Source organism: Wyeomyia smithii, chromosome 1 (assembly GCF_029784165.1).
Source record: "Wyeomyia smithii strain HCP4-BCI-WySm-NY-G18 chromosome 1, ASM2978416v1, whole genome shotgun sequence".
In the NCBI taxonomy this organism is placed as follows: domain Eukaryota; kingdom Metazoa; phylum Arthropoda; class Insecta; order Diptera; family Culicidae; genus Wyeomyia; species Wyeomyia smithii.
The window spans coordinates 20,889,908-20,915,877 of NC_073694.1; the positions used below are offsets into that span (position 1 = coordinate 20,889,908).

Sequence of the window (25,970 nt, forward strand, 5' to 3'; positions counted from 1 at the left end):
AATCATGCGAGTGTACGACGTCATCAACAGCTTTTTCTCAGCTGCCATCTTGCCCGAATTATACGCTATCTAATCCACCCAGACCGACCTAAAGCATAAAGAACATTCATAAAAGGTCAAGCCGATTCGCGTGGCGATCTAACTAGCATCGAGCAATGCTACTGAGTACACTGCAACTCAAACTTTTAAGCAGCACTTTTTCTCTTCTCCTTGTCGCTATATTACATTCACTTATCGAATAAGTTTCATATCAATCTTCTCCGCACAAACGTTCTTCTTTTAAGTCTTCAATTTTTTTTTATATTCACATGTGTTCATCAGCGTCCATTGCACATTTTTCTCATATTCGGACTCCTTGTCCAAATTTCACTACCTACATTCGCTGTCCGAATCCCACGTTTCACGTGGTCACTCCACCAATCTTCAACGAAACGACCGGAAGCCTGATCCGGTTCGAAGGACCACTTTTATGTTCAAAGTCTTCGATACACGAGCGAACTATCAGTGGCCACGAGAAACGTATTGGCGATTTCGGACAGCCTGAAAGGAACACAACCTTATCGTACGATGGTTAAAAGCCAAGAGCGCGTTTAATCTTCAGAATTTCATAGTGAAGCTCAGGAGAGCAAAAATAGCTTATCTCTACGGTAGGTGCTTATCTCTCTACATCGATTCATTAGAACAAGAAAGGTTCCCTCTAGGTTTCATATTACAAACTAATTCTATAAGATGCTTCAATTCTGAACAGATTAATTAAAAAAGAAAATCACATAAAATCAAACTTGCCGAAAAGTACTTTTCAAGGCTAGGGGAAGCCACAAGAAGAAAATGATCCCAAATAAAATAATTCAGATACTGAAAACTACTGAAATCGCTTCCTAAAACCACAAAAGGCCCAAAACTGCTTTACAGATTATTAAATAGTTTTTGAAAGATTATCGAAAAAAAAGCCAGTCGATTGCTTTCATTTTGATCATAGAACACATATTGGTTTTAAAATTAATTATTGAAATAAATTTATCTAGGCGTCTTGAAGGACACACGTATTGGAAAGTTTGATGAACTATTTTTGCTGCTCTTTTTCTGCTGTCCACAATGGTCAACAAACCTTGGACGCATGAAAAAGTCCCAAAACCCTATCAACGATAGGAGAAAATCGCGCAACCGTCACCATCACTGTGTCAGGAGAAAGGAATAAAAAGCTCCCTCCGAAAGCTTCCCAACAGCTGCGAAGCTTCCTGCGTTACTTCACTCGCTCTCTCTCTCAATATCTCCACATCCTGGTGTTGCGGAAGGTGACACACCTCCCACCGTCCCAAGGAGGAACCAGTTTGGAAAATCCTTTTCACCGAGTAGCATCGTCTCCTGCCGTTATCGGACGACGGGCTCACCACCAAGTGGACAGCAGCCTGTCATTGTCACAAATGGAGACACTTTTTCTAATCCGGCTGGTGTATTTTAAAACTGCAATGTAGTGTGCAGAAGGAACTGGTTTTATTGTTTCGTTGTGCCTAAAAAACCCGAAAGCGGATACGGAACATTCCAAAACAGGGAAGAAGTTTTTCTCGTCTGCTGCGTATGACGAATTTTTGTTTCGCAATCTGTTTTTCGAAAGCGTTAAAAGAGTGAAAAACTCAAACTGTTCGAGTTACTTAACAGGATAATCCGTTGTTTAATGAGGAATTGAGAAGAACCAGAGATGTGATAGGATTAAAGAAGGCCAAATGCGACATATTTGGGTTTTCTTCGAGGAACGAAAGCCCGACTAGGAGCGAGTGGTGTGAAGTTGGTGCTAAGTTTAAGTTTTTTCTTCGGGAAGGGGGCAGGTTTTGGATTTCGGATTTCGTTCCGATGTCAAAGATCTTTGATCTCCAGAAGGTAGATGGGAAAATTGATCGGTCAGTGGCAGTGTGGAAAATTGAATGAAAATTTTCCCTAACCGTGCGGTGGTGTGAGTGTGAAAAAATAAGAAAAAGGGCAAACCGGGAGAGAAAAAGTGCGTGCTCAGCATCAATGGTCGGGTGCGCGCGCGTTTGTATGAGTGTGACTGCCACCAGGAGGACTGCCGCTTGTGTAACGTGAGTTTCGAGAATTGGGAAAAAAGTCTGTTTGTTTTCAAACTCGACAAAGACGGGATAATCCTTGTGCGCGAGAGTGGGGGAGAGAGAGAGAGCAAGCATAGTGAGAGAAAGTCCTGTTCATGGCAGTACGTGCTGCCAGTCTATAGAAAACACGTGTGTGTAGCCGCGTCTGAACCATTACAAAGTTGTCGATCGATACGGCACTAGTTTTTAAAACCGACGAAGAAGTTAGTGTTGAAAATAAAGCAACAAAGTGCGACGTACACAGAGGGGCTCGTTACTTTCGAAGAGAGTGAGAAAGCAGAGGGTCAGTGAAAGGGCGGTTGCCCCCATTATCCTAAAGTTCGATTCGGCGTTTCGAGGGTGACATTTTAATATCGGAAAACTCCGAAACGACCGATTGCGACACGCGAACGAACGGACGAACGAGCGGACGACGACGGGTTGAAGGCTATCCGTCACATTTGGTCAGAACAGAAACATGATCCTGATAGCTGGTGTCGATAATTACCTAAACGGTAAGTACCAGGGGCAGGTTTTTTTCCGAAGGACATCCTTAGGTGACTAATTGTCAACTGGGATCTCCGATGTGTGTTTTTGACAGGTGGGCAAACCACCCTGCGTCCCCATAATAGTGTCACAGCCACGAGTTGCTGCAATCCGAATCGAATTTTCAAAGCAGAAGGTTATGTGTCATCATTAGACCAATCTTTATTTAGCGATGCTAATTATTAGTTAATGAGTTATCTGAAATATTGCAGTTAGCGATAAGTGATAAGCAGAAACTCTGCTAATGTTTGTTTAGCGATTAGCGTCTATCGCTTAGCTACGCTATTTTGTATGGTGATTAACGCTGCTATCAAATTGTTTGTTTAGCAATGCTTACAGCACACAAGTAGGGACTTTTGGCGTTTTTGTTACGCCAGAAATCTAGATTTTATCTCTTCCCCTCCTAAGTTACTATATGTAACGTTTAATCTCTGACTCCACCCCCACAAATTACGCAGCGTGAAAAAACCAATTTTTTTTTGATTTTTCAAAAATATGACAGTTACGTCAACTACCTCTTCTTCCTCATATGTAACAATAAGTAACACAAACTCAACTCCCCCGCCTTTCCCCCTTGCATCACATATTTTGTGTACGACGCCTAAGTTAATTGTTAGAACACTTCAAATTTAGCCGCATCTTGCCCTTATATTTCTCCGTGATTGAGTGTCTTATCTTAATAAAAGTTTTGATTCAACAAATTTTATCGCTTTTGCTTCTTTTGCATTTCAACCATTTTAGATCTACACTGATAATATTTACTATTTTGAACATTTCAACCGTTCTAACGTTTTTGATATTATCGAATTTATTCTTCACAATTTTCTCCTGTTTTGAAATATCTGTAACCTTTACGACCTATTTTTATTCTTTTTTCATCACTTCGACCTTGTTTGTCACTTTTTTATCTTGTTTACAAAATTTTTGACATTTTCAATCTACATACTGTAATGTTGTAGATCCTTTTTGGTATTTTCTGCTATTATCAACTTATTTGAAATTCTCGTATTTTGTGACATCTTGAATCTCTGAAAATTCTTCACGAAAATGTAAATTTTTAGATTTGGAGCTTTATAAGAAGATCGGTACTAAATTTGGAATATTTTTTTCATCTTTAGAAGATTTATTTAAGATAAATTTGCGATAATTTTCTTAATTCGCCTATTCTGATTTTTAGTAAGGTTGTTTGTATTAGTTTTTTTTTATTTAATCCAAGATTGTGTTTTGGCCTTTTCTGGTCTTGAGAAGCGATTTTTCGAAACGCTTGGTCAAGTTTGAGATTACCGTTTATTCGATTTTCTGGTCTAAGATGTTCAATCCAAAAGTGAATTTGAATTTCTTTCAAAACGATTTGGACCATTACTTGGGATTACTACCTCTTTCGACCCATGGAAGCCTTAAGTTTCGGGATTCTAAGCTTGATCTCGAGTCACATTAGTTCATTCATAACCTTAAGGAGCTCAATTTAGAATCTTTTTTTTGTGACTGAGCTAAAATTGAGCAAATTTCATTATGTCATAATAAGCAATTCCAATCTCAATTTTTAGTAGTTTAGTAGTGGTTTTAGGGATCCTAAGATCAAATTAATATATGTTTGATTGTGTTTTTTTTATATTCATAATTTTTTATAATGGGTATTAAAAGAAATTCTTTGATATGTAAACTACATACTATCAAGAGTATTATAGTGTCGAATAATACAATAGAATGAGAAAAAATCCAATTTTAGGCGTAGCAAAACTTTAAACCTGTTTATGTAGAGTTTGTCCAAAACATGCTCTTGTGGTTGTGATTACTGTGGTTACTCGATAACTGAGAATGAATTTTATTGATCAACCTGAAAGGCTTCAAGACAGCATCAAGACAAGAATAACTATGTAAACTAGCGATGGGTAAGCAGTCAATATTGCCTTGAAGAAGTACGCTTTAGCTAAGTTGCGTTTATCTTCCAAAAGTTCTAACCTAAACAGCAAGCATCAATTTTTGTAGCAGGGAAGGTGACGTGGATTTCCCACCTGAGATAGCGTAAAGCGAAGTGGATGAATCTGTGCTGAACAGCGTCAAGACGTTTTTTCCCATCCTAATTATAGGGTACCCAGACCAAAGACGCGTGTTCCAGTAGCGGCGGTACAACCACAAAGATAGAGCTTTGAGGTAGTAGATATTTTTAAACTTCTTTCAAAGCGAAACAGGACACCCAGCCTTTGAAACGATGTATGCAACATGATTTTTGAAGTTCAGTTTGGTATCAATTAGGATCCCTAGGCCATTCACCGTCGATTCACGCTTCAAGTGTATGCCTGTCAAAGCGTAGTTGAAATGAAGAGTGGAGCACCTGTGACTAAAAGAGATGACCGAACATTTGGATACGTTCAGTGAAATACGGTTGAGTTGACACTAGTCAGTGGAAGCTTGCAATGGCTGTTTCAGAAACAATGCGTCTTTTGATTGCCTTATCATCTAATACAGCTTCAAGTCATCGGCATGGGATAATTTACAACACATCAGAATAAAGTTTACATCGTCCATATACAACAGAGATAGAAATGGTACAAAGTGACCTCCCTGAGGAACGCCGGAACAAACTGGAAAGTATGCAGGAATGTGCTTACCGATTGTGACGGACGAATTACGAACAATCATTGTGGTAATAGATCCGCAAACCTGGTACACGAGAAGCGGATTCGTTAGCAAACACACTGGCTGAAAGACGGAGATGAAAATCAGAGGCTTCCATAATTCCTTTTTAAGAGTGTCCTGGGTCCAATGAGTTGATAACAGCATTTGAAGAGTACTGCGGCGTGTCAGAAAAGCAGAAGTTTCCATCGTCCGAGTCATAAAGCGGTTTATCTTAGATTGAACTGCAGGGTTTTGCATGTATTCTTTTCTGGCTGCCTTCAGTTCGGAGTTGGAGTTTTTTTTTGAATAAATTCACTAAAGAAAGTCTTCTGGTCATGAAGAAGGCATTAAAGCTTGTTGTTTCAGGGCAAGAAAAAGGCCGACATTATAAGAAACAAATGTTAAGGGGCCATTAACCTTGCTTTTCGAAAGCAATCTGACAGCATCACTGGGTAATTTGACATACATCCGTCAGTAATTAATGATAGAAATTCTGAAAGGTAACTTGGACGGTGGGGCTTCAGGTACGATAAATGGAACTGAAAGGCTACTCAAGTCTACTGAATTTTTTTCCACGATCAGCCACAACCTGACTGATGTCACGTCAACTGTTGCCTGAAGCCGCCGCCGATGATGATGGCGCTAGTGTTGGAAACATGGTCATAAGTTTCGTTCATTGTGCTGCATGTATTACAACAACAATATCGCACGCTTATCCTTGGGACTAATAGCGGTCTCGATCAACTAGATTAGTTGAGAGAATTCGTTATCGATATTGTTGTTGGCACATTTTGTATGTGTAGGATAAGTACAACGATACACCGTGCCCCAGTGCTGAGTCGAGAAAATTTCCAGCTCGAAAAGATCCTCGACTCGATCGGGAATCGAACCCGATATCACAACCGTGTGGGAGAGCTAACCGACCGACATTGCTAACCACAGAGCCACGGAGACCACTGCATGTGTTACTGTACAGATTTTTAGCGTGCTTCTAACTAGGTATATTGACTATTGGGCTATCCGGGACATATTGAAAACTGTTTGAACGTGACCATTTATGTCCTGCACAAAATCCATCAAACGTTCAAAACAAAATTGTCTATCTGCGCTTTTTATGTTTCTACACACCACTTGCAGCAATAGTTGATCTCGCATGGACGGAGCTCATTCGGCTGTTTCGCAAGCACTGCCAGCCTTTTGACGTGTAATCGGGCCATACACGCTCGTAAATAATAACTCATGAATTGAGCAACTCTGACTCAGTTTAGAACGGTGTTCGTAGACGTCAAAAAATGAGTAGAAGTCCTTTTTGATTTTGAGTAACTTTGACTCACTTTTTGGGTTCCCTTCATATAACTTCTTTCTGAGTAACGTAGCATATTTAAGGTTTAAAATAAATTAGTTTATTTGACACGGCACGATACATTTTCTGTTTTACTGAGCCAAGTACAATTCGTATTAATTCTACGTTAGCAGGGAAAAGAGGGAGGCCTTTTCTTTATTCTCGCGGCCGACTACGAGCTAGTGGGGATTTAAGGTGAGAGGAGGGGAGATACAATTTTGACTTAAAACTATTTTGGAACTTTGTTTTTCAACTGGTAGAGCAATTGTATTCTTGTTTGTTGTGGGTTCAAAATATTTGTGTAAGCATAGATGCGGGCTCTTCGTTTCCGTGTCTTCAGCATAGCATATTTGTATCCTTAATCTGACAAATAGACAAAGAAAATTTTAAATTTTAATGTCAGCGTTTTTCAGAAAGCAGTATAGCTGTGTCATGTACTGGAGATCACCGCTTCCCAGAATGTCTCTAACGGGTACGTTCGGTTGTTTTCCTCGGGCCCGAAGGGAATCTATAAGCTCGGACCTAACACCACAGTATTCGGTACACGACCAAACAACATGCTCGATGTCATGGTAGCCATCGCCACAAACGCAGTGATTACTGTCTACAAGCCCTATACGAAAGAGATGCGTGTTTAACGTGTAGTGATTGTACATAAGTCTGGACATCACGCGAATGAAGTCCCGACCTACATCCAACCCCTTGAACCATGCTTTCGTCGATACCTTAGGAAAAATGGAATGTAGCCACCGTCCCAGTTCATCTGAGTTCCATGATGATTGCCAACTGTTGAGTGTTCTCTGACGCAAAATGCTATAAAAATCATCATAAGCAATTGGTCTTTCATAAATATCGCCATCAATAGCACCCACCTTAGCTAAAGAGTCAGCCTTTTCGTTACCCGGAATCGAGCAATGAGAAGGGACCCACGCTAAGGTAACCCGGTAATTTTTATCTGTTAAAGCACTTAAAAACCGCCGTATTTTCCCCAGGAAATACGGGGTGTGCTTCACAGGCTTCATTGATCGCAGAGCCTCAATGGCACTGAGACTATCTGTGAAGATGAAGTAGTGGTCTATGGATAGGGTTTCGATGATTCCAAGAGAGTAATGAATAGCAGCAAGTTCTGCGACGTACACGGAAGCAGCAGCACCGAGTTTGTGGGAGGCGGTAAAATTTTCGTGGAAAACACCGAAGCCAGTGGACTCATCTAGATTAGATCCGTCAGTGTAAAACCTTTTATCACAACTAACATGTTCAAACTTATTGGAAAAAATTTTAGGGATCTCTTGGGGTCGCAATTGATCCGGGATACCAGAAATGTCTTGTTTCATGGTGGTGTCGAAGAATATAGCATTATTAGAAGTATCTAAAAGTGCGACATTGGAGGAATCGTATGAAGAAGGATTAATATCTTGAGCCATATAGTCAAAATATAAAGTCATAAATCTGGATTGAGATTGAAGGTCGACCAACCTCTCGAAATTTTCAATTACTAATGGGTTCATAACTGTGCATCGAATTAGCAACCGGTAAGAGAGATTCCAATAACGATGTTTCAACGGAAGAATACCCGCTAGCACTTCAAGACTCATCGTATGGGTCGACTGCATGCAACCCAAGGCAATACGCAAACAACGATATTGTATTCTCTCTAATTTTATAATGTGCGTGTTCGCGGCGGAGCGAAAGCAGAAACAGCCGTACTCAAGAACTGACAATATCGTTGTTTGGTATAACCTTAGAAGGTCTCCTGGGTGAGCACCCCACCAAGTTCCGGTAATCGTACGAAGAAAATTAATCCTCTGTTGGCATTTTTGTGTCAGGTACCTAATATGACAAGCCCAGGTGCATTTAGAGTCGAACCAGACCCCGAGATATTTAGCGACTAAAACCTGAGAGATCGTTTTACCCGTTAGTAGGAGCTGCAGCTGAGCTGGGTTATGCTTCCTAGAAAAAACGACCAGCTCAGTTTTCTCCGGAGAGAATTCGTTGCCCAGCTTAAGAGCCCATTCAGACAAATTGTCTAAGGTATCTTGCAATGGTCCTTGCAGATCGCTAGCCTCGCTACCAGTAATGGATACAACGCTATCGTCTGCAAGTTGCCTTAGCGTGCATGAATTTGCAAGACATTCATCGATGTCATTGACGTAAAAATTATATAAGAGAGGACTTAAACATGAGCCCTGGGGAAGGCCCATGTAACTAATTCGGGAAGTTGTCGAATCGCCATGTGAGAAATACATATGCTTTTCTGACAACAAATTGAGCAAAAAGTTATTAAAATTTGGTGAAAGTCCCTGTGAATGATGTTTCGCGCTTGAAACTTCTACAGAGACAGAGTCAAAAGCCCCCTTAATATCCAAGAACGCAGGAGCCATTTGCTCTTTTCGAGCAAATGCGAGTTGAATTTCAGTAGAAAGCAACGCTAGGCAATCGTTCGTCCCTTTGCCCCGGCGAAAGCCAAATTGAGTATCTGAAAGTAAACCATTTGTTTCGACCCATTTGTCTAACCGTAAGAGGATCATTTTCTCCATTAATTTCCGGAGGCAAGAGAGCATCGCAATCGGCCTATATGAATTGTGATCAGAGGCAGGTTCCCCGGGTTTCCGAATAGCAATGACTTTTACCTCCCTCCAGTCATGCGGAACAATATTTACCTCAAGAAACTTGTTGAACAAATTCAACAAGCGTCTTTTTGCAGAGTCGGGTAGATTCTTCAACAGGTTGAATTTTATTCTATCTAACCCTGGAGCCTTATTGTTGCACGACAGGAGAGCCATTGAGAATTCCAACATCGAAAATGGAGGCTCTTCCGTAGTTACTAATAACGCGTCGCGAAAGGTTTTCTGTTCCGGTACAGAGTCCGGACAGACCTTTTTGGCAAATCGAGTATCCAGCGATCTGAATACTCCTCACTTTTATTCGAAACGTCACGGCTCCGCATGCGCCTGGCGGTATCCCAAAGAGTGCTCATCGCTGTTTCCCTCGACATCGCGTTTACGAACCGCCGCCAGTACCCGCGTTTTTTCGCCTTTACTAAGCTCTTCATCTGCCTGCCCAGTGCCTCGTACTTTCGAAGCAGGTTGATAGTGCCGTGCTCCCGGTAGTCTTTATACGCCGCGGACCTTCGCACGTACAGCTCAGAGCACTCTTTGTCCCACCATTTGTTGGGAGGTCGCTGTCTAATCGTTACCCCGGGTATCGGTTTCGTCTGAGCTTGCGTCGCGGCGTCGATTATCAAGCCAGCTAAGAACGCGTATTCTTCCTCCGGAGGAAGTTCCTCGTGAGTCTCGATAGATTCCGCTGTAATAGACTCACAACGCTTCCAATCAATATTACGTGTAAGGTCGTAGGAAATATTGATTGGGTTCGGGGGAGTTGAACCATTAGCAATTGATATAACGATTGGAAGATGATCACTACCGTGGGGATCGTTGATTACTTTCCACTGGCAATCTGACGCTAGTGATGTCGAGCAGAGGGATAGGTCAAGCACGCTTTCACGTGCTGGAGGATTAGGTACGCGTGTCGCTTCCCCAGTATTCAAAACTGTCATATTGAAGTCGTCGATCAAGTTACAGATTAAAGAAGATCGGTTGTCGTCGTACAGCGACCCCCATAGCGAACAGTGAGAGTTAAAATCTCCCAAAATCAAAAAAGGTGCGGGAAGCAATTCTGCTATATCAAGGAGTTGCTTCTGTTCAATCCGCGCGGATGGGGGAATATATAACGAAACAAGGCAAAGGTCTTTTCCATTCATATTCGTTTGAATGGCAACAACTTCAATATTCGAGATCGAGGGGAGGTCGATTCTGAAAAAAGAATAGCACTTTTTGATCCCTAAAAGTACCCCTCCACCGTGTGAGTCTCGATCTCGACGAATGATGTTAAAATCGTGGAAATTAAGTTGGTCATTTGAATTGAGAAAAGTTTCACAAAGCGCGAACGCATCACAATTGTATGTGTTTATCAAATGTGAAAATAAATCAAATTTGGGGATGATACTTCTGCAGTTCCACTGTAACACAGTGACAAAATTCCTAACCTCTTTCAACGTATTAGTCATCGAAAGATACGATAGCTGAAATGAGGGGCCAAGTTGCTGTGAGTTGCTTCAAAAAGGTTTTCACTGTTGGGAAAAGGGCAAGAAGAATGTTTTGAAGGGGATCTGGTATGTTGAATGTTTTAAATATCCAGTCCACAATATCAGAGAATTTTATGAACCCTGTTTCTTTTATGTCTTCTGATCGAGAAATGGGTGCACGAGGGGTTTTTGGTGCCCCAGGAAGCGGTGGGTACTCCTGGTTTGATTTGAAATTAAAACCGGGGGGTACTTGCTTCGGTTTTTCTTCACCGCTTCCTTTTTGTGTTGTCTTATTGGTCATTCCGCTAGGGGTTATCTTACGACCTTTACGAGAAAGATTAGGAGAGTTGAGCATTCTCCTCTTCCTAGATCCCTCTGGCAAGGCATAGGAACACCCTTCGACGGGATCGTCAGATGTACCCTCATCGGTTGGCAAAAAGGAAAAGATGTTTCCTGTCGAGGGTGGCTCAGCCCTCTTAAGCATTTCTGCAAAAGAGCACTTTGATCGTTCCTTAAGGGAACGCTTAATTTTTTCCTCGCGCTGTTTGTACGCGGGACATGCCGGAAGGTCATGCCGAGTTCCCTCGCAATAAAGACACTTTTCAGTATCCCCACTGCAAGCGTTCTCAGCATGATTGCCTCCGCACGCCTCCGCTACAGCGTGCCTTGTTGCAGCAGTAGGTGGCTGTGTGACCTAACTGCTTACAGTTTTGGCAATGCATAACCCGCGGTACGAACAGGCGTACAGGTAGACGAACCCTGCCCAAGCGGACGTAGTTCGGCAGCGCGGATCCGGCGAATGTTACTCGGAAGGAATCCGAAGGGAGGAATTTCTTCTTCCCTTCTTCGATGGATACTGAATGCAATTGCTTGCAATCCAGTATCTTTACACTTCGCATCAAGGGGTTTTTAAAACAGCCGAAAAATGTTTTGCCAGGTCTTTGCCAATTTGAATAATATTCAATGGCTTCTTTATGGGCCGGAAAAAAACAACGTAGGGACCGCCAGCGGCATCTGGGTAAGCTTTTACCCGTACTTCCGGTACTCTTGGTACAGGACTTGGCAAAGGGGAGGGCACAGGGGAAGGTAGGGGTGAGCTGATGGGAGAAATTTCAATTTCTTCCCCGTTTGTTTCCACCTCCAGGAAAAGTTGCACCTGCATGTCGTCCATTTTGCGGGAGCATTACGCTCTACCGCACACAAACGATAAATATTCGAATATGGGGGGGGGGGGGGGGTTCAAGTAGTTGATATTAAATTTTAAAAACAATTTTTCAATCTACAATGGATCAAATAAAAAAAAAGACAGTAATACTAATTCTAATAACAATAGTAATAATAATAATAATAATAATTATAGTAATAATATTAATAATAACAATAATAATATCAATAATAATATTAATAATAATATTATAACATAGTAATAATATTGATAATAATAGTAAAAATTCTAAAGGTAATACTTCACCGAACGTCTAAGTCACGACCTCACGGCTGATAGTAGAATTAATCGAGCGTCTCCGCAGAACAAACAATGACGATCCAGCTTCGTGTTGAGACGCAGTGGCCGTGTCCTACACGCGACCTTGTAGATGCCACTTGTAGTTGACTTCCACTCGCTCGATCGTATGGTGGTCCGTGCTGCTAGCGGGGTAACAGCGGTGCGGGAGAATTATTCTTGCTGATATATCAGCTGCGTATCGAATCACTGGCGGGGTAGCCTGCCCCTACCAGTGTGCAGATGTTTCTGCCGATATATAACAGGCTATTGTTTTCGCGCAGCACAAGAACTAATCGACAAAAAAACACCCGTACGATAACTCGTGTATTGTTATTTTGCGAACTCAAACGGAGATAAACAATTTGCGTCTAATCGAGACGAAAGCAAAACAACGAATGTACGTAGCATATAACGACGTCCATTTTGGAAGGTGATTATGATGTGCTTCAGTTTGTGATATATGTTTTTTAATTGTGTGCGCCTCAGAAGGCATTATAACTATTTACTTTTATTACAAGGTAATTATTGATGAACATGTGGTGTCGTTAATTGGTCGTGGCGGATTTCTAGCCAGTAATGAAACTGAACTGTACCCAAAAAATGAGTAATGTCGTACTCAAATGTTGAGTAATAATGACTCATTTTAAAAACGCCTAGTGTAACTCAGTTTTGAGTATTTGTGGAGTTACTCAATTTAGGAGTTGTTCCACTTTTTACGAAAATGCGTCAAATGTTACTCATTTTAGAGTTATTTTTTACGAGCGTGTAGAGCTAGGGAAAAACGGTTTCAAGCAAAATGTATTGGGATTACGTTCGTGACAGGGATGTGGTCACAACTGGACATATGTACTGGCATTCCATTATTTTTTCGTCGTCACTTTACACTTAAGCTAGGCGGTACTAGATGGTCGCGAAGTCATACATTACTTTGTTCCGGCTGAACACAGTCCAATGTTGAACAGTCCACTTCATGGCTTAAACACTTAACAAACTTAAGCAACTTCCTGGTAAAATGTCACTATTACCAATCGATTTAGCACTGTTTTGATCTCTTTTTGTTGGTCAGTGGCAGATTTGGGATCATTCGAACAAAACGTAGTTAACTAAATAATAACTGGGATTTTGTATTTTATTCGTCTTGAAGAAAGAAACATGCGGTTACATTTTGTAAGGTTAAATCAAGAACAGTGTGTGCAGAAAAAAAAAGAAAGAATGTCAGAAAAATGGAATGCACTGAATAGAATCATTTGTATTCAACCTTTATTGCATCCTAAAAAAACTTACGTTGTTTACCCTGGTGTGTGGTTTTCCACACATACTACATTTGAATTTGTTTTGGACAAGAAACAACTTAATTTTGCCCCAAACTTATTTTTTTCATTGAGTGCATACATACCTGAAGCTATAGGTACCAAATAATCCTGTTTCGAAAATCGAATGAGGTATGTATGTGTGCGGAAGTATGTGTATGTGTGAATATTTTCATTCTTACAACCGTCATATCTCGATTTTTTCAGCATCGGCTGAACCGATTCGATTGTTCTAAGTCGCGTTTAAAAGAGCTAAAAGTCTAGTCATTTGACGAAAAATATCGTTTTGATCCGAAGGTTCATCAGAAATGACGTAACGAAATGTATTCAGCTTATATAGGAACTGATAAACTAACCAATTTTTGACGTAGAATACGTCTTACGGCAACAATTACAGGGACCCAATTTCAATACAGGGATCCAATTTCAAAACCGAAAACATCGAGAGCGTCACAAAAATTGTCCAATTTCAAACGTTTTAAACCCAGTCAGTTTCCAACCGATTTCTGTCATTTTTGCAGCAATCGATTGGAAAAACATTTAAGCACCCGTCCAAATGCAGAAAATTGTAATCCGATTGTTCAAACTATTGTACTATTGAAAATTGTTGAACATTGTCGAAACGCAAATGTCGACTTTTGATTGGTCGCTTGCTGCCTTTCCCTAAATAGGACGACAGAATGGAGTACCTAGTTAGCCGGGAATGCACTCTTTGGGCTATATAAGAGACTGTTTCTCCTCAAGCAAATCTAGGGACGAATGACCGTTTGGGGTTAAAGTCCCTTCAAAAGAAATCAATCAAATCAAGCAAATCAGTTTACTAGCAGCAGGCAGCAGCATCGGACATCAACACCGATGGCAGTAGGCGAAGGCAGCGTGGATCAGCAGCGGGCAACAACGGCGGTGGTATGCATGTGCATGTTTATAGCGCGTGGGGCACCGTCGCCACCACCTCCATCACCACCGCCGCCACCACCTATATAAGAGACTGTTTCTCCTCAAGCAAAACAGTTTACTAGCAGCAGGCAACAACAGCGAACATCAACCCCGATGGCAGTAGGCGATGGGATCAGAAGCGGGCAACAGCGGCGGTGGTAGTGGTTAGCGTGTGTCCAAGTATGATGACAGTTCTACAAGGTATGCTAAATTTTTGTCTATCCACGCACACAAACAAATCTCGTTATGAAAAGTTTCGCGTTTTGTAAGGAATCCAGAACATTTTTGGAAATTTCTCGTTTTATGTTGTTTTAAATCTGATTTTTTTGATTGGAGAGTGAATCTCCAGTTGAAACACACTAGAAAATCATATTAATTTAGATTTAGTGTGAAAAATTGCGACAATATGTCGAAATAAAAAAAATAAAAATGCTATATTTCTAATAGTTGGAGCATAATCTTAGTCATTGTCATAGCTCATGACTTTTGTTACTGTATGAAACATAAGCGACTCTATTTAGAAGCCCTATTAGAGTACAAGAAAAAAACGAAAAGTGCACAAAGGTTACCGGCAAATTGATGAAAAACCGCATATTTTACCTAAACCGTAGCATGTTTATGTATTCCCCACAAATAAAACATGTTTCAACATCATTTATATAACTTTTCAGGAAAGTATGCTTTATAAGTTTAGTTTAAAATGCAAAATCATTTCAAATGTCATACAAAATTGAAAAAAGTTCATAACGATCACTAATACTAATGCATCGACGTGAATAGCATACCTTTTAGAACTGGCATCTATGCTTGGAGCGTGTGTGGCTTGCTTTAAAGCGTGTGTATGTTTATGGCGTGTATGCATGCCTGTAGCGCGTGTGTGCATGTTTAGAGCGCGTGCGGCACCGCCACCACCACCGCAATCGCCACCACCGCTACCGCCGCCACCACCACCACCTATATAAGAGACTGTTTCTCCTCAAGCAAAACAGTTTACTAGCAGCAGGCAACAACAGCGAACATCAACACCGATGGCAGTAGGCGAAGTCAGATCAGAAGCGGGCAACAGCGGCGGTGTTAGTGGTTAGCTTCAGTCCTACCTCTTTCAGTTCGGCTCCCCTTCGATCTGAGTTGGACCCCACCAGCGGTAATCCGATTCAGATATTGTTGGGCAAAAAACAACCCGAAACTGAATGAGACTCGCACCGCCAGGTGGATTGAGAAGCCACCATCATCCAGCGTATGTATATACAGGGTGTATGCACATAACGTGTGTGAATATTTGAAGCGTGTGTCCCTAATATATAAGGTGTGTGACTAGCGTGTGTGTATGTTTATGGCGTGTATGCATGCCTGTAGCGCGTGTGTGCATGTTTAGAGCGCGTGTGGCTTGCTTTATAGCATGAGTGGTTTGCTATATAGCGTGTGAATGTCTAGCGTGTCTGTGCATGTCTATAGAGCGTGTGGCTAGAGTGCGTGGCTTGCTATATAGCGTGCGTGGCTAGCAGTATAGCGGTTGAAATTTTCATATATACACTACCCGTCATAAGTTTGGAATCGCTTTACTGAGTATTGCAACACCCAGTTTGAATATTGCAACACCCCCGAAAAGTTTAGCATCACTCAAAATGGGCAAATTTCTGTAACTGTAACTGTAATATGCTTGACCAGAACTGGTGGCACAAGCCGAACACCGCAACTTTGTGGGTAGTAATGATCACGCGATAAGTTGAAGTCTAAGTATGAAAAACTGCTGCACCCTAGCGCCGCATAGCGGGATAATTCAGTATTGAACTGTCTACCATTTAGAAGCCTTTAGCCTTCTGAACAAGTTTGCTGAACACCGCAACTTTCTAGGTTGTCAAAAACACGAGATATCCGCCTATTCCAGGTGATGCTAAACTTTTCAAGAGGCGTTGCAATATTCAAACTGGGTGTTGCAATACTCAGTAAAGCGATTCCAAACTTATGACGGGTAGTGTAATTGCCAACAAGTCACCTCATGTAGAATTTGATTATCACTGTGAATCATTCAAAACTAAATAAAAAATGTGCCATGTTGAAAAAATATTCACTTGTCAATAAATGGCATTGACAAACACAATTAACCTCAAAGTTTATCTGAAGAATTACCAGAAATTCAGTGCATTCCCAAGCCTATTCCAAGAAATACATTGGGATAAGACAGGCTGTCGTATTCTACGTTACCTCTGCGGTCGTGTCTTATAAACAACCTCTTCAACTTTTTCTTTCAGCGGTTTGACTGATTTGAGTCCTTTTGGTGCTAGATGCGTTTGTTAGGATTTGAAGGGTAGATTTTTATTCAAAGATATACCTAAAATTAAATGATAATTTCCAAAGGTACGTGGAAAAAAAAAACCAAACAAAACTTGTGGAAACGCCTAGTACATTGCAGTATTTTGGAGGTAACCAATTGAAGAATATTATGCGTAGTGTACAAAAACAATCTTGAAAAATACATTTGAATTATCTCAGCAATGGATGTATTGATTTGATTTCCTTGGCTGCAATTGGAAGGGCTTGAAGGCTATAAGGTCATCATCGGACATTTGTTTGATCCGATGGTTCATGCAAAAGTTACAAAACAAAACGTGTTTACATGATATGAGACCAATTAAACATCCTAACATCGGTTTGACCAAATGGAGCAAATGTTCGTAAGAATATTCTGAAATCTATGCTAAGCAAAGTAAGCAAAGCCTTGGTGCTACATTCCGATTCGTTCATTATACACAGACTTCGCAGTCAAATGTTTAGTGTAAAGGGTTAGCGCTACGATCCTACTAACACTAACAGTTTCTCCCGAGCCGAGATTCGAACCCACGAAGACTGGCTTGTTAGACCATCTCGGGAGATCCATTCTAAATTTCTTTCAATACACCTAAAAGTGCGAGTATACTTGTCTTGCAGTAGACATAAAACTGTGTAAATGTTAAACCCTGCTCAACCAGGCTGTGCAAACACTAAATAGGTACTTTTAGCATTAGCGTATTCGTAACCCATATGTGTGAAAATTCTCACACTGGGATGAAACAAATAAACACATACTTTTACACATGTCCCACGTAGCCTTTTGATTGATTTGATTTTGATGCGAATTACAAGAATGCACCTTTATACATTTCTAAAATCAGTTAAACCGATGAAAAAAATCAATTAGCTTATCAGTTCGCATGTAAATTGATCACCATTTGTTACGTCATTTTTGTATGAACTTTCGGATCAAAACGATATTTTCCATCAACTAACAAGACTTTAAGCTCTTCCAAACGCGACTAAGAACAACCGAATCGGTTCAGCCGTTGCTGAGAAAATCGAGATATATTGGTCGTAGGAATGAAAATAAACACACATACACATACTTCCACATACTTCCACACACATACACACCTTATTCGATTTTTTAAACAGATTTAATTGGTACCTATAGCTTCAGGTATGAAAGCAATCAATGAAAAAAATATGTTTGGGGCAAAATTAAGTTGTTTCTTGTCCAAAAAAAAATCGAATGTTGTATATGTGGAAATCCACACACCAGGGTAAACAACGTAAGTTTTTAAATATCTCATCAACCAAAAATATTTTTCCCTTGGAAAAAATGTATTTTGTGTAAGATTGATGGTTTAGGAATTGTCAAGAAGTTTCATCAAAATCGATCGAGAAGTTTTCGAAAAAAAATCAAAACAAAATTCATTTGTGTGGTTTTCCACACAAGGGTTCAATGAAGGTTAATGAAAACCACATTCCTGTCACGAAGCCGTTTTTCTTATGCTTCAAAAGGCTGTCAGGGCTTGCGAAACAGCCGAATAAGCTCCGTCCATGCGAGATCAACTGTTGCTGCAAGCGGTGTGTAGGAATGCAAAAAGCGAAAAACGACTGTTTTGTTTTTAACGTTCTATGGATTTTGTGCAGGACATAAATGGTCATGTTCAAACATGTTTCAACACGTTCTGGATAGCCCTACGTTCAATATAGTTAGAAGTACGAAAAAAATCTGTACAGTAACACATGCGGCATAATGAACGGAGCTTATGATCATATTTCCAACACTAGCGTCATCATCTTCGGCGGCGGCTTCAGGAAACAGCTACCTGCGAACAGGTTCCACATCTTTTACCGTACCGACAGCTGCCAAACTTCACACAGGTTCACATCCATTGCTGCTATTGTCAATTGTATTAGTAAACAGAACTGCAGCACACAGCCGGTGGTGGAACGGGAAGGCAAAATAAAATTGCAACACAAATGAATATGACACCTCAAGAAACACACTAACTTCAATGTCTGTCAAAGCGTGATGTCGCGGCTTATGTCCAATCACTATAGATTTGATACGCATCTCCGTCGTATTGGGCTCGGGGAAAGTAGTATCTGTGCCTGTGGTGAAGGTTATCACGACATAGAGCACGTTGTTTGGTCATGCCCTGTACACCGTGACGCCAGGTCTAAATTAATAACTTCCCTCCGGGCCGAGGGTAAAGGACCAGCTGTTCCTGTTTGTGATGTCTTGGCGAGTCGTGACCTACCCTACATGTCCCTTATATACATTTTCCTGAAATCCATCCACGCTCCAGTCTAGTCCCATTCCTTTCCATCCACATTCAACAAAACGGCAAGAACACGTCATAGACCTCGATTTTGGAATCATCAACTGAACCCCACACGAATCCGCCAGGACCTGAGAACCCGAGGCCTTTCGTGATATCTTGGCTTGAACAACAGCGAACAACAACAACGAACCATAACCAGCAACTGAACCCCGCACAATACTTCCAGGACCCGAGGATTACAAGCCCCTGTCCCAGCTCATAACATCGTGGCTTAGCAGAACAAATCCATACATGCTGCATATTCATGGCCATTCGACGATTATCATACGACCATTCAACTACAAAACAATGATTGAAAAATAAATGCTAGTTTTAAGATAGACTTAATTTCAACTCGTAGTCGGCAGCAAGTATAAAAAATTTGCTTAAAGATTTTAAGTCATCAGATATAATTGGCGCCGTTAAACATTAAATTGTATTTGTGCCGTGTCAAATAAACGATAGGTGAACTTCAATGTCTTATAGTACACGACGATCTAAAAACACCTGGAGGCACCCAAACGGCCCCATGTTTCGATCGATGGTCGGCACTTTTCAGATGTTCCTGACGAACGGCTCTTAAGTGTAACAAACGTTCACTCGGATCACTGTCTCGTGGTTTGCAAGATTTCTCCCGGATCTCCAATTTATTTAAATCCAGAACAACGACGGTTGCAAATCCAGGTTAGAAAGTTGATGGGGGGATCAATAAGCGGGTTGGAAGAAACCTGAACAAACAGTAGAGATCTGACTATCAATAAATCTGAGATGGCCAGGGGCTGGAAATAACATTTCCGAGAGAGTGTGGTCTAATGTTGAATTGATCCAGGACTGATTGGAAGGTATCGCGTGTCCGATCTACAACAAAGCCAACCGCCTAGACTGTAGCAATTGTCGAAGCATATTTAGCTTATTTCAACACCGAATACAAAATTCCGCCGTTGCAGGAAACCTATGTTGGCGTATATCAATGCGGTTTTCGAAAAGGACGCACACACAAATTCAAATTCTCGATAAATTTCGATAGCTCAAGTTGCAGACTCTATTCATAAACCTCAGGGCAGTGTACGATTCAGTTAAGAGGAATGAGTTTTGGCGGATTATGCTCGAATATGGTTTCCCAACAAAACTTTGAACTGCCAGTGAGATATCTGATGGCTTCATGGCGTTAGATAGTCTCGAGGTACAATGCTGGCATAACAAGTCAGTCGTGGTAGGTTCGAATCTCGGCCCGGGTTAGTTGTCAGTAGTACCGTAGTTCTAGCCCCGCAATTGTTCTGTACACTAAACAGTGGGCTGCGAAGTCTGTGTAAAAATAATCAAAAGGCCGGGTTCCGAATCGGTATGTAGCACGAAGGCTTTGCTTTACTCTGAGAGGCAATCAAACCTATTGTTCAATATCGCATCTATATGAAGAGCTGGCTGGCGTGTAATGAAGTGGCACCATCATAACCAAGTCTCACATGCTTCTAGGTTTTGTGGACGATATCGGCATAATTGGAATTGACCGCAGAGCTGTGGAAGAGGCTCTTGTACCTCTCAGAAGGGAAGCTACGGGAATAGGACTTGCCATAAGCTGCCAAAATGAACTATAGGTGGCTGGTAGAGAGCGGGGTATGTTTCCGCCGGGGTGGTGATTGATGGAGTATCATTTACAGCAGTTGATGAATCTATTTACCTTGGTAAGTACATTATCAAAGTGCGAAAATGAAAGAAGCTGTGATGTTGAGGAGTGGACAGCGGTTGCTAACAGAGCCTTGCACACTATGAAACACTGATTCTCACTGAAATCCCTGCCTAGGGTTTTGCGTTAGTTTTTCATTGCAATCTGAACGTGCCTGCAGCTCGTGATTCATGCACCTGCGCCACTCTTCGCTTTCGGTTTGTACTCTACTAAATATTGTTCGCAACACTTAGATCTCCTTATTTGTGTTGCTGTCGGTCATTTTACCATAGATGCCAAGTATATGAACTCATCTACCATTTCGAGCTCATCATCGTCCATGATCACCATCCGTGGAAGGCGCATTTCCAGAGCCCCTCGCTTTCTTGGTTTTCAACCTCTACTTTTAGTCTTGTGTAGGTTCAAAGTCGCCTGTGAAGCCCATGGGTTGACTACCAGCACTAAAAACCGTATCTAATATTAAAACTTACACGTAACACATCACCGTAGTCGCACATTATTTACCATAGCTAGTCTCGATCGACTGTATCATACGCTGTCTTGAAGTCCGCTAAAACGTGATGTGTGGGCACGTTGTACTTCCGGAGGATTTGATCCGTAGTAGCGCGTGGTTGCGTGAATGCCACTTGCTACTGCCCCACGAATCCTTTTGCTGGAGGACGACGGAACAGAATTTCGGAGAGGAGTTTGTAGACGGCGTTGATCAATGTTATGCCACGGTAGTTGCTGCATTGTAGCCAATCGCCCTTTTTATAGATGGGTCCATCCATTTATTTCTCCGATAGTCTTCCAAATCCTGGAAATGACAGTGGAGTGCCGTTGGCACTAGGCCTCTTTGCCGTGTTTATAAGGCTCTGCCGGTAGTCATCGGGAACTAGTAAACACTGTTATCGTTCGTAGGCACTCTATGGTTAACTTCTTTCCACCTCCTTCCATTGCTCCGCTATTTCTCACCAGAATCGTAGTCAACTTCTTTGGAGCTCATCGATATTTTGCCACGTTTTCTCCTGTGGTAATGCTTAGATAGCGTTTCCAAGCTAGTTTGACCCCTCCTTAGCTTGTTGGCATTCCTCTTAAAACCAGTCATTTTGTCGGCTCGACGATGTGGATTTTCTGATGGCCGAACATTGCTTGCCCCATCCAGCATGCGGGTTGTGCAACTGCCGGATGTGTATACCGTAGAATTGCACATGTAGGTCTTGGTTTGATTCTATATCCGCACCCCGAAGAAAGCGTATGCTTGATGATCAAAGGTGCTTTTAATCATCATGCCTCGAGGAGCTACGGAGTTGATGCATCGTTGACAGTTGTCGTTCGTGTCGGTGGGCAGGCTGTGAGGCCCTATCACCGGTCTATTCAACACCGGACTTCTTCTCGTCTTCAGGCCTACCTTCGTACAGGCAGTGCACGTTGATGATACTATAGGAGAAGAAACGACGTTTTCCTCAACAAATACGTCTTCTCGTTGACCGCCTTCCAGTTTATCACACAATCCTGCATTCTACCCAGCACACAAGAACCCGTTTCCAGTTCGTTGATTGCTCCACCGCTCTTGTAGAACTGGACCTTGCCGCCACGGAATCTCCACATCTTCTCACTTTACGACAGATCTCCTGTAGAGCTACGTGGCTAACATGAGGGGATTCTAATTACTCAAGCAGCACCCTGGCTCCGCCAACAAAATTTAGCGAGTTTGCAGGAAAATTTAACTCAGAACATTCGGCACGAACCCTAAACGAGAAACGGACCACGAGTGAAAACTTGTACTCGGGGTCCATTTCTTGTTGCAGGGCCGTGCCGAATGTTCTGAGTGAAATTTCCTGAGTATATATTATCGAACACTAGCCTGCAGGGCTAATAGCGGTCTCGATCACCTAAGATTAGTTGAGAGAATTCGTTATCGATATTGTTTTTGGCACATTTTGCATGTTGTAGGATAAGTACAATAATACACCGTACCCCAAAGTTGAGTCGCGAAAATTCCCAGCTCGAAAAAATTCTCGACCCGATCGGGAATCGAACCCGACATCACAACCGTGTGGAAAAGCTAGGCGACCGACATCTCTAACCACAGAATCACGGGGACCCCCCCATTTTCCTGATTATTCGTAGTGTAATTACAACACGTTACTTAATTCAGCCGCCCGCTCCGGGTCAGACGCTGTTGTGAGCCGCCCTTAACCTGAGAAACAGACACTCTAGTCCCTCCCGCTTTTTTAGCTTCATCATGCAAGAGAAACAGATCAAACGTGTCATTGGATAGAGGCCCAACAGTGATCGAAATTTGTGTATTAAGATTCAATACCTTAAGGGGTTATATACCTTTTTGGTCGAGAAAAATGAGGGAAGTTTGAATTTATTTTTAAGTGCATAGCACCATTTTCATTGCATCAAAGTGATACTTTTCTGAAAGTACAGTTTATCAACAACAAAAAAATACGTTTGATTTTGAGATATACCAATTATTACTGGAGTAATGGCCGTTTCCCCGAAACGCTATTTTTTGCAGAGGCCTCTGATCCTGATAGAGACTCAGCGGGTCAACCGAAATCAAAAAACTCATATTATTTCATTAGTTTAGAAGTGTGTCGTGTCCTTGAACGATCGGTTTTATGAGTATTTTGTTTTCAGTGCAAACGGGAACGTTTTTCCCAAAAAATGCACGTTTTGAGCGCAAAAAATTGCATTAAAAATTTTTTTGCGGCAAAATGTATCTGTGTTTTTTTTTAATGGGGGATTTGTTAGTAGCTTAAGTATTTATGATAAATATTAGTAAATAATGAGTATGTGTGTCCAATCACAAATGGTGACTTCTCAACACTGTTAGAAATTTGTAATTTTAATTGTTAGGATTTGTTTGCTTTCGCAATTAGGACTTATCATTCGTAGGGATTTAAACCTACTTGTCAGAAAAGGGGAAGTAAACTTACAACTAACTTAATTGCTAACTTATTGGCTATAAAGAGAGCTTATCGTAGCAATTGAGGATTGCAACGATTTTTGTCGAAAATTGTTAATAATTTTATTTGACATAGCTTCTAATGGTTCAACACCAGTAAGTCTATGTAATTCGAGTGTACCAAACCAAGGAGGACGCTTCAAAATCATTTTCAGAATTTTATTCTGAATCCTTTGGAGCGTTTTCTTCCTTGTTGAACAGCAACTTGACCAGATCGGTACAGCATAAAGCATTGCTGGTCTAAAAATTTGTTTGTAAATCAAAAGTTTGTTCTTTAAACAAAGTTTAGAATTCCTGTTAATGAGAGGATATAAACATCTCGTATATTTGATGCACTTGGCTTGTATACTCTCAATGTGGTCTTTGAAAATAAGTTTTTTATCGTAAATTAGTCCCAAGTACTTAACCTTGTCGGACCAACGTAAAATAACCCCATTCATCTTGACAACGTGATTATTGTTTGGCTTGAGGAAAGAAGCCCTAGGCTTATGCGGAAAAATTATCATTTGAGTTTTAGAAGCATTGGGAGAGATTTTCCACTTTTGCAAGTAGGAAGAAAAAATATCTAAACTTTTCTGCAATCGACTGCATATGACACGAAGACTTTTTCCTTTTACGGAAATGCTTGTGTCATCGCAGAACAATGACTTTGTGCATCCTGGAGGCAAATCAGGAAGATCTGAAGTGAATATGTTGTACAGGACTGGACCCAAGACTGAACCTTGAGGCACACCTGCTCTGACAGGAAATCTATCAGATTTTGAATTCTGATAGACAACCTGCAGAGTTCGATCAGTAAGATAATTTTTTAAAATTTTGATTAGGAAAATTGGAAAATTAAAAGTTTGCAATTTCGCAATCAAACCTTTATGCCAAACACTGTCGAATGCTTTTTCTATGTCTAAAAGAGCAGCTCCAGTGGAATAACCTTCAGATTTGTTAGCTCGTATCATATTAGTAACTCTGAGCAATTGATGAGTTGTGGAATGCCCATGGCGAAATCCAAACTGTTCATTTGCAAAAATTGAATTTTCGTTGATGTGTGACATCATTCTGTTAAGAATAATTCTCTCAAACAGTTTACTTATTGAAGAAAGCAAACTGATTGGTCGATAACTTGAAACTTCTGCTGGGTTCTTATCCGGTTTTAAAATTGGAGTAATTTTTGCATTTTTCCATAATTTGGGAAAATATGCAATTTTGAAGCAGCAATTGAAAATTTTCACTAAAAATTCCATTGTGCTCTCAGGGAGATGTTTGATTAGTATACTAAAGATTCCATCGTCACCAGGTGCTTTCATATTTTTGAAATTTTTAATAATTGATTTAATCTCATTCAAGTTAGTTTCAATTATTTCTGCAGGTAAAAAATTCTGGGAAGAAATTAAATCAAATTGACGTGTGACTTCATTTTCAATTGGACTCACAAAATTCAAATTTGAGTTATGAACACTCTCAAACTGCTGAGCAAGTCTTTGAGCCTTTTGTTCATTGGATACAAGAAAACGTTCACCATCTTTTAAAACTGGAATAGGCTTTGAAGGTTTCTTAAGAATCTTCGACAGCTTCCAAAATGGTTTTGAATATGGTTTCAATTTTTCAACTTTAGTCTCAAAATTTTGATTTCTCAGAAGAGTAAATCTATGTTTAATCTCTTTCTGTAAATCTTTATAAATAGTTTTAAAAACAGGGTCACGAGAACGTTGATATTGACGTCTGCGGACATTTTTCAAACGAATTAGAAGTTGAAGATTTTCGTCAATTATTGGTGAATCAAATTTCACTTGAGCCTTTGGAACAGAATAATTCCTGGCATCAACAATTGCACATTTTAATGCTTCCAAAGCGGAATCAATATTCACTTCGTTTTGCAAATCAAGCTCATTATTGAAATTTCTCTCAATATAATTTTTGTATCTTTCCCAATTAGCTTTGTTATAATTAAAAACAGAGCTCATAGGGTTTAAAACTAATTCATGTGATAAAGAAAAAGTTATTGGAAGATGGTCAGAATCAAAGTCAGCATGTGTGATCAAATCACTACATACATGACTTTGATCTGTCAACACCAAATCAATTGTTGAAGGGTTTCTTACAGAAGAAAAGCATGTAGGACTATTCGGAGACAAAATAGAATAGTATCCTGAAGAACAATCATTGAATAAAATTTTGCCATTGGAATTACTTTGAGAATTATTCCATGAACGATGTTTAGCGTTAAAATCGCCGATTATGAAAAATTTCGAACGATTTCTGGTGAGTTTTTGTAAATCACCTTTAAAATAATTTTTG

The 25,970-nt window shown here is 40.7% G+C and overlaps 1 protein-coding gene across 1 annotated transcript in view; it reads left to right on the forward strand.

Moving 5' to 3' along the window:
- The first annotated feature begins 1,321 nt into the window (after positions 1-1,321).
- The window catches only part of LOC129726801 (synaptotagmin-16), a 70,385-nt gene continuing 45,736 nt past the window's right edge, over positions 1,322-25,970 (forward strand). Inside the window, exon 1 of the mRNA XM_055683918.1 lies at positions 1,322-2,599. Within this exon, the coding sequence (XP_055539893.1) occupies positions 2,563-2,599 (37 nt within the window). The 5' untranslated portion in view covers positions 1,322-2,562. The remainder of the gene's footprint in view (positions 2,600-25,970) is intronic.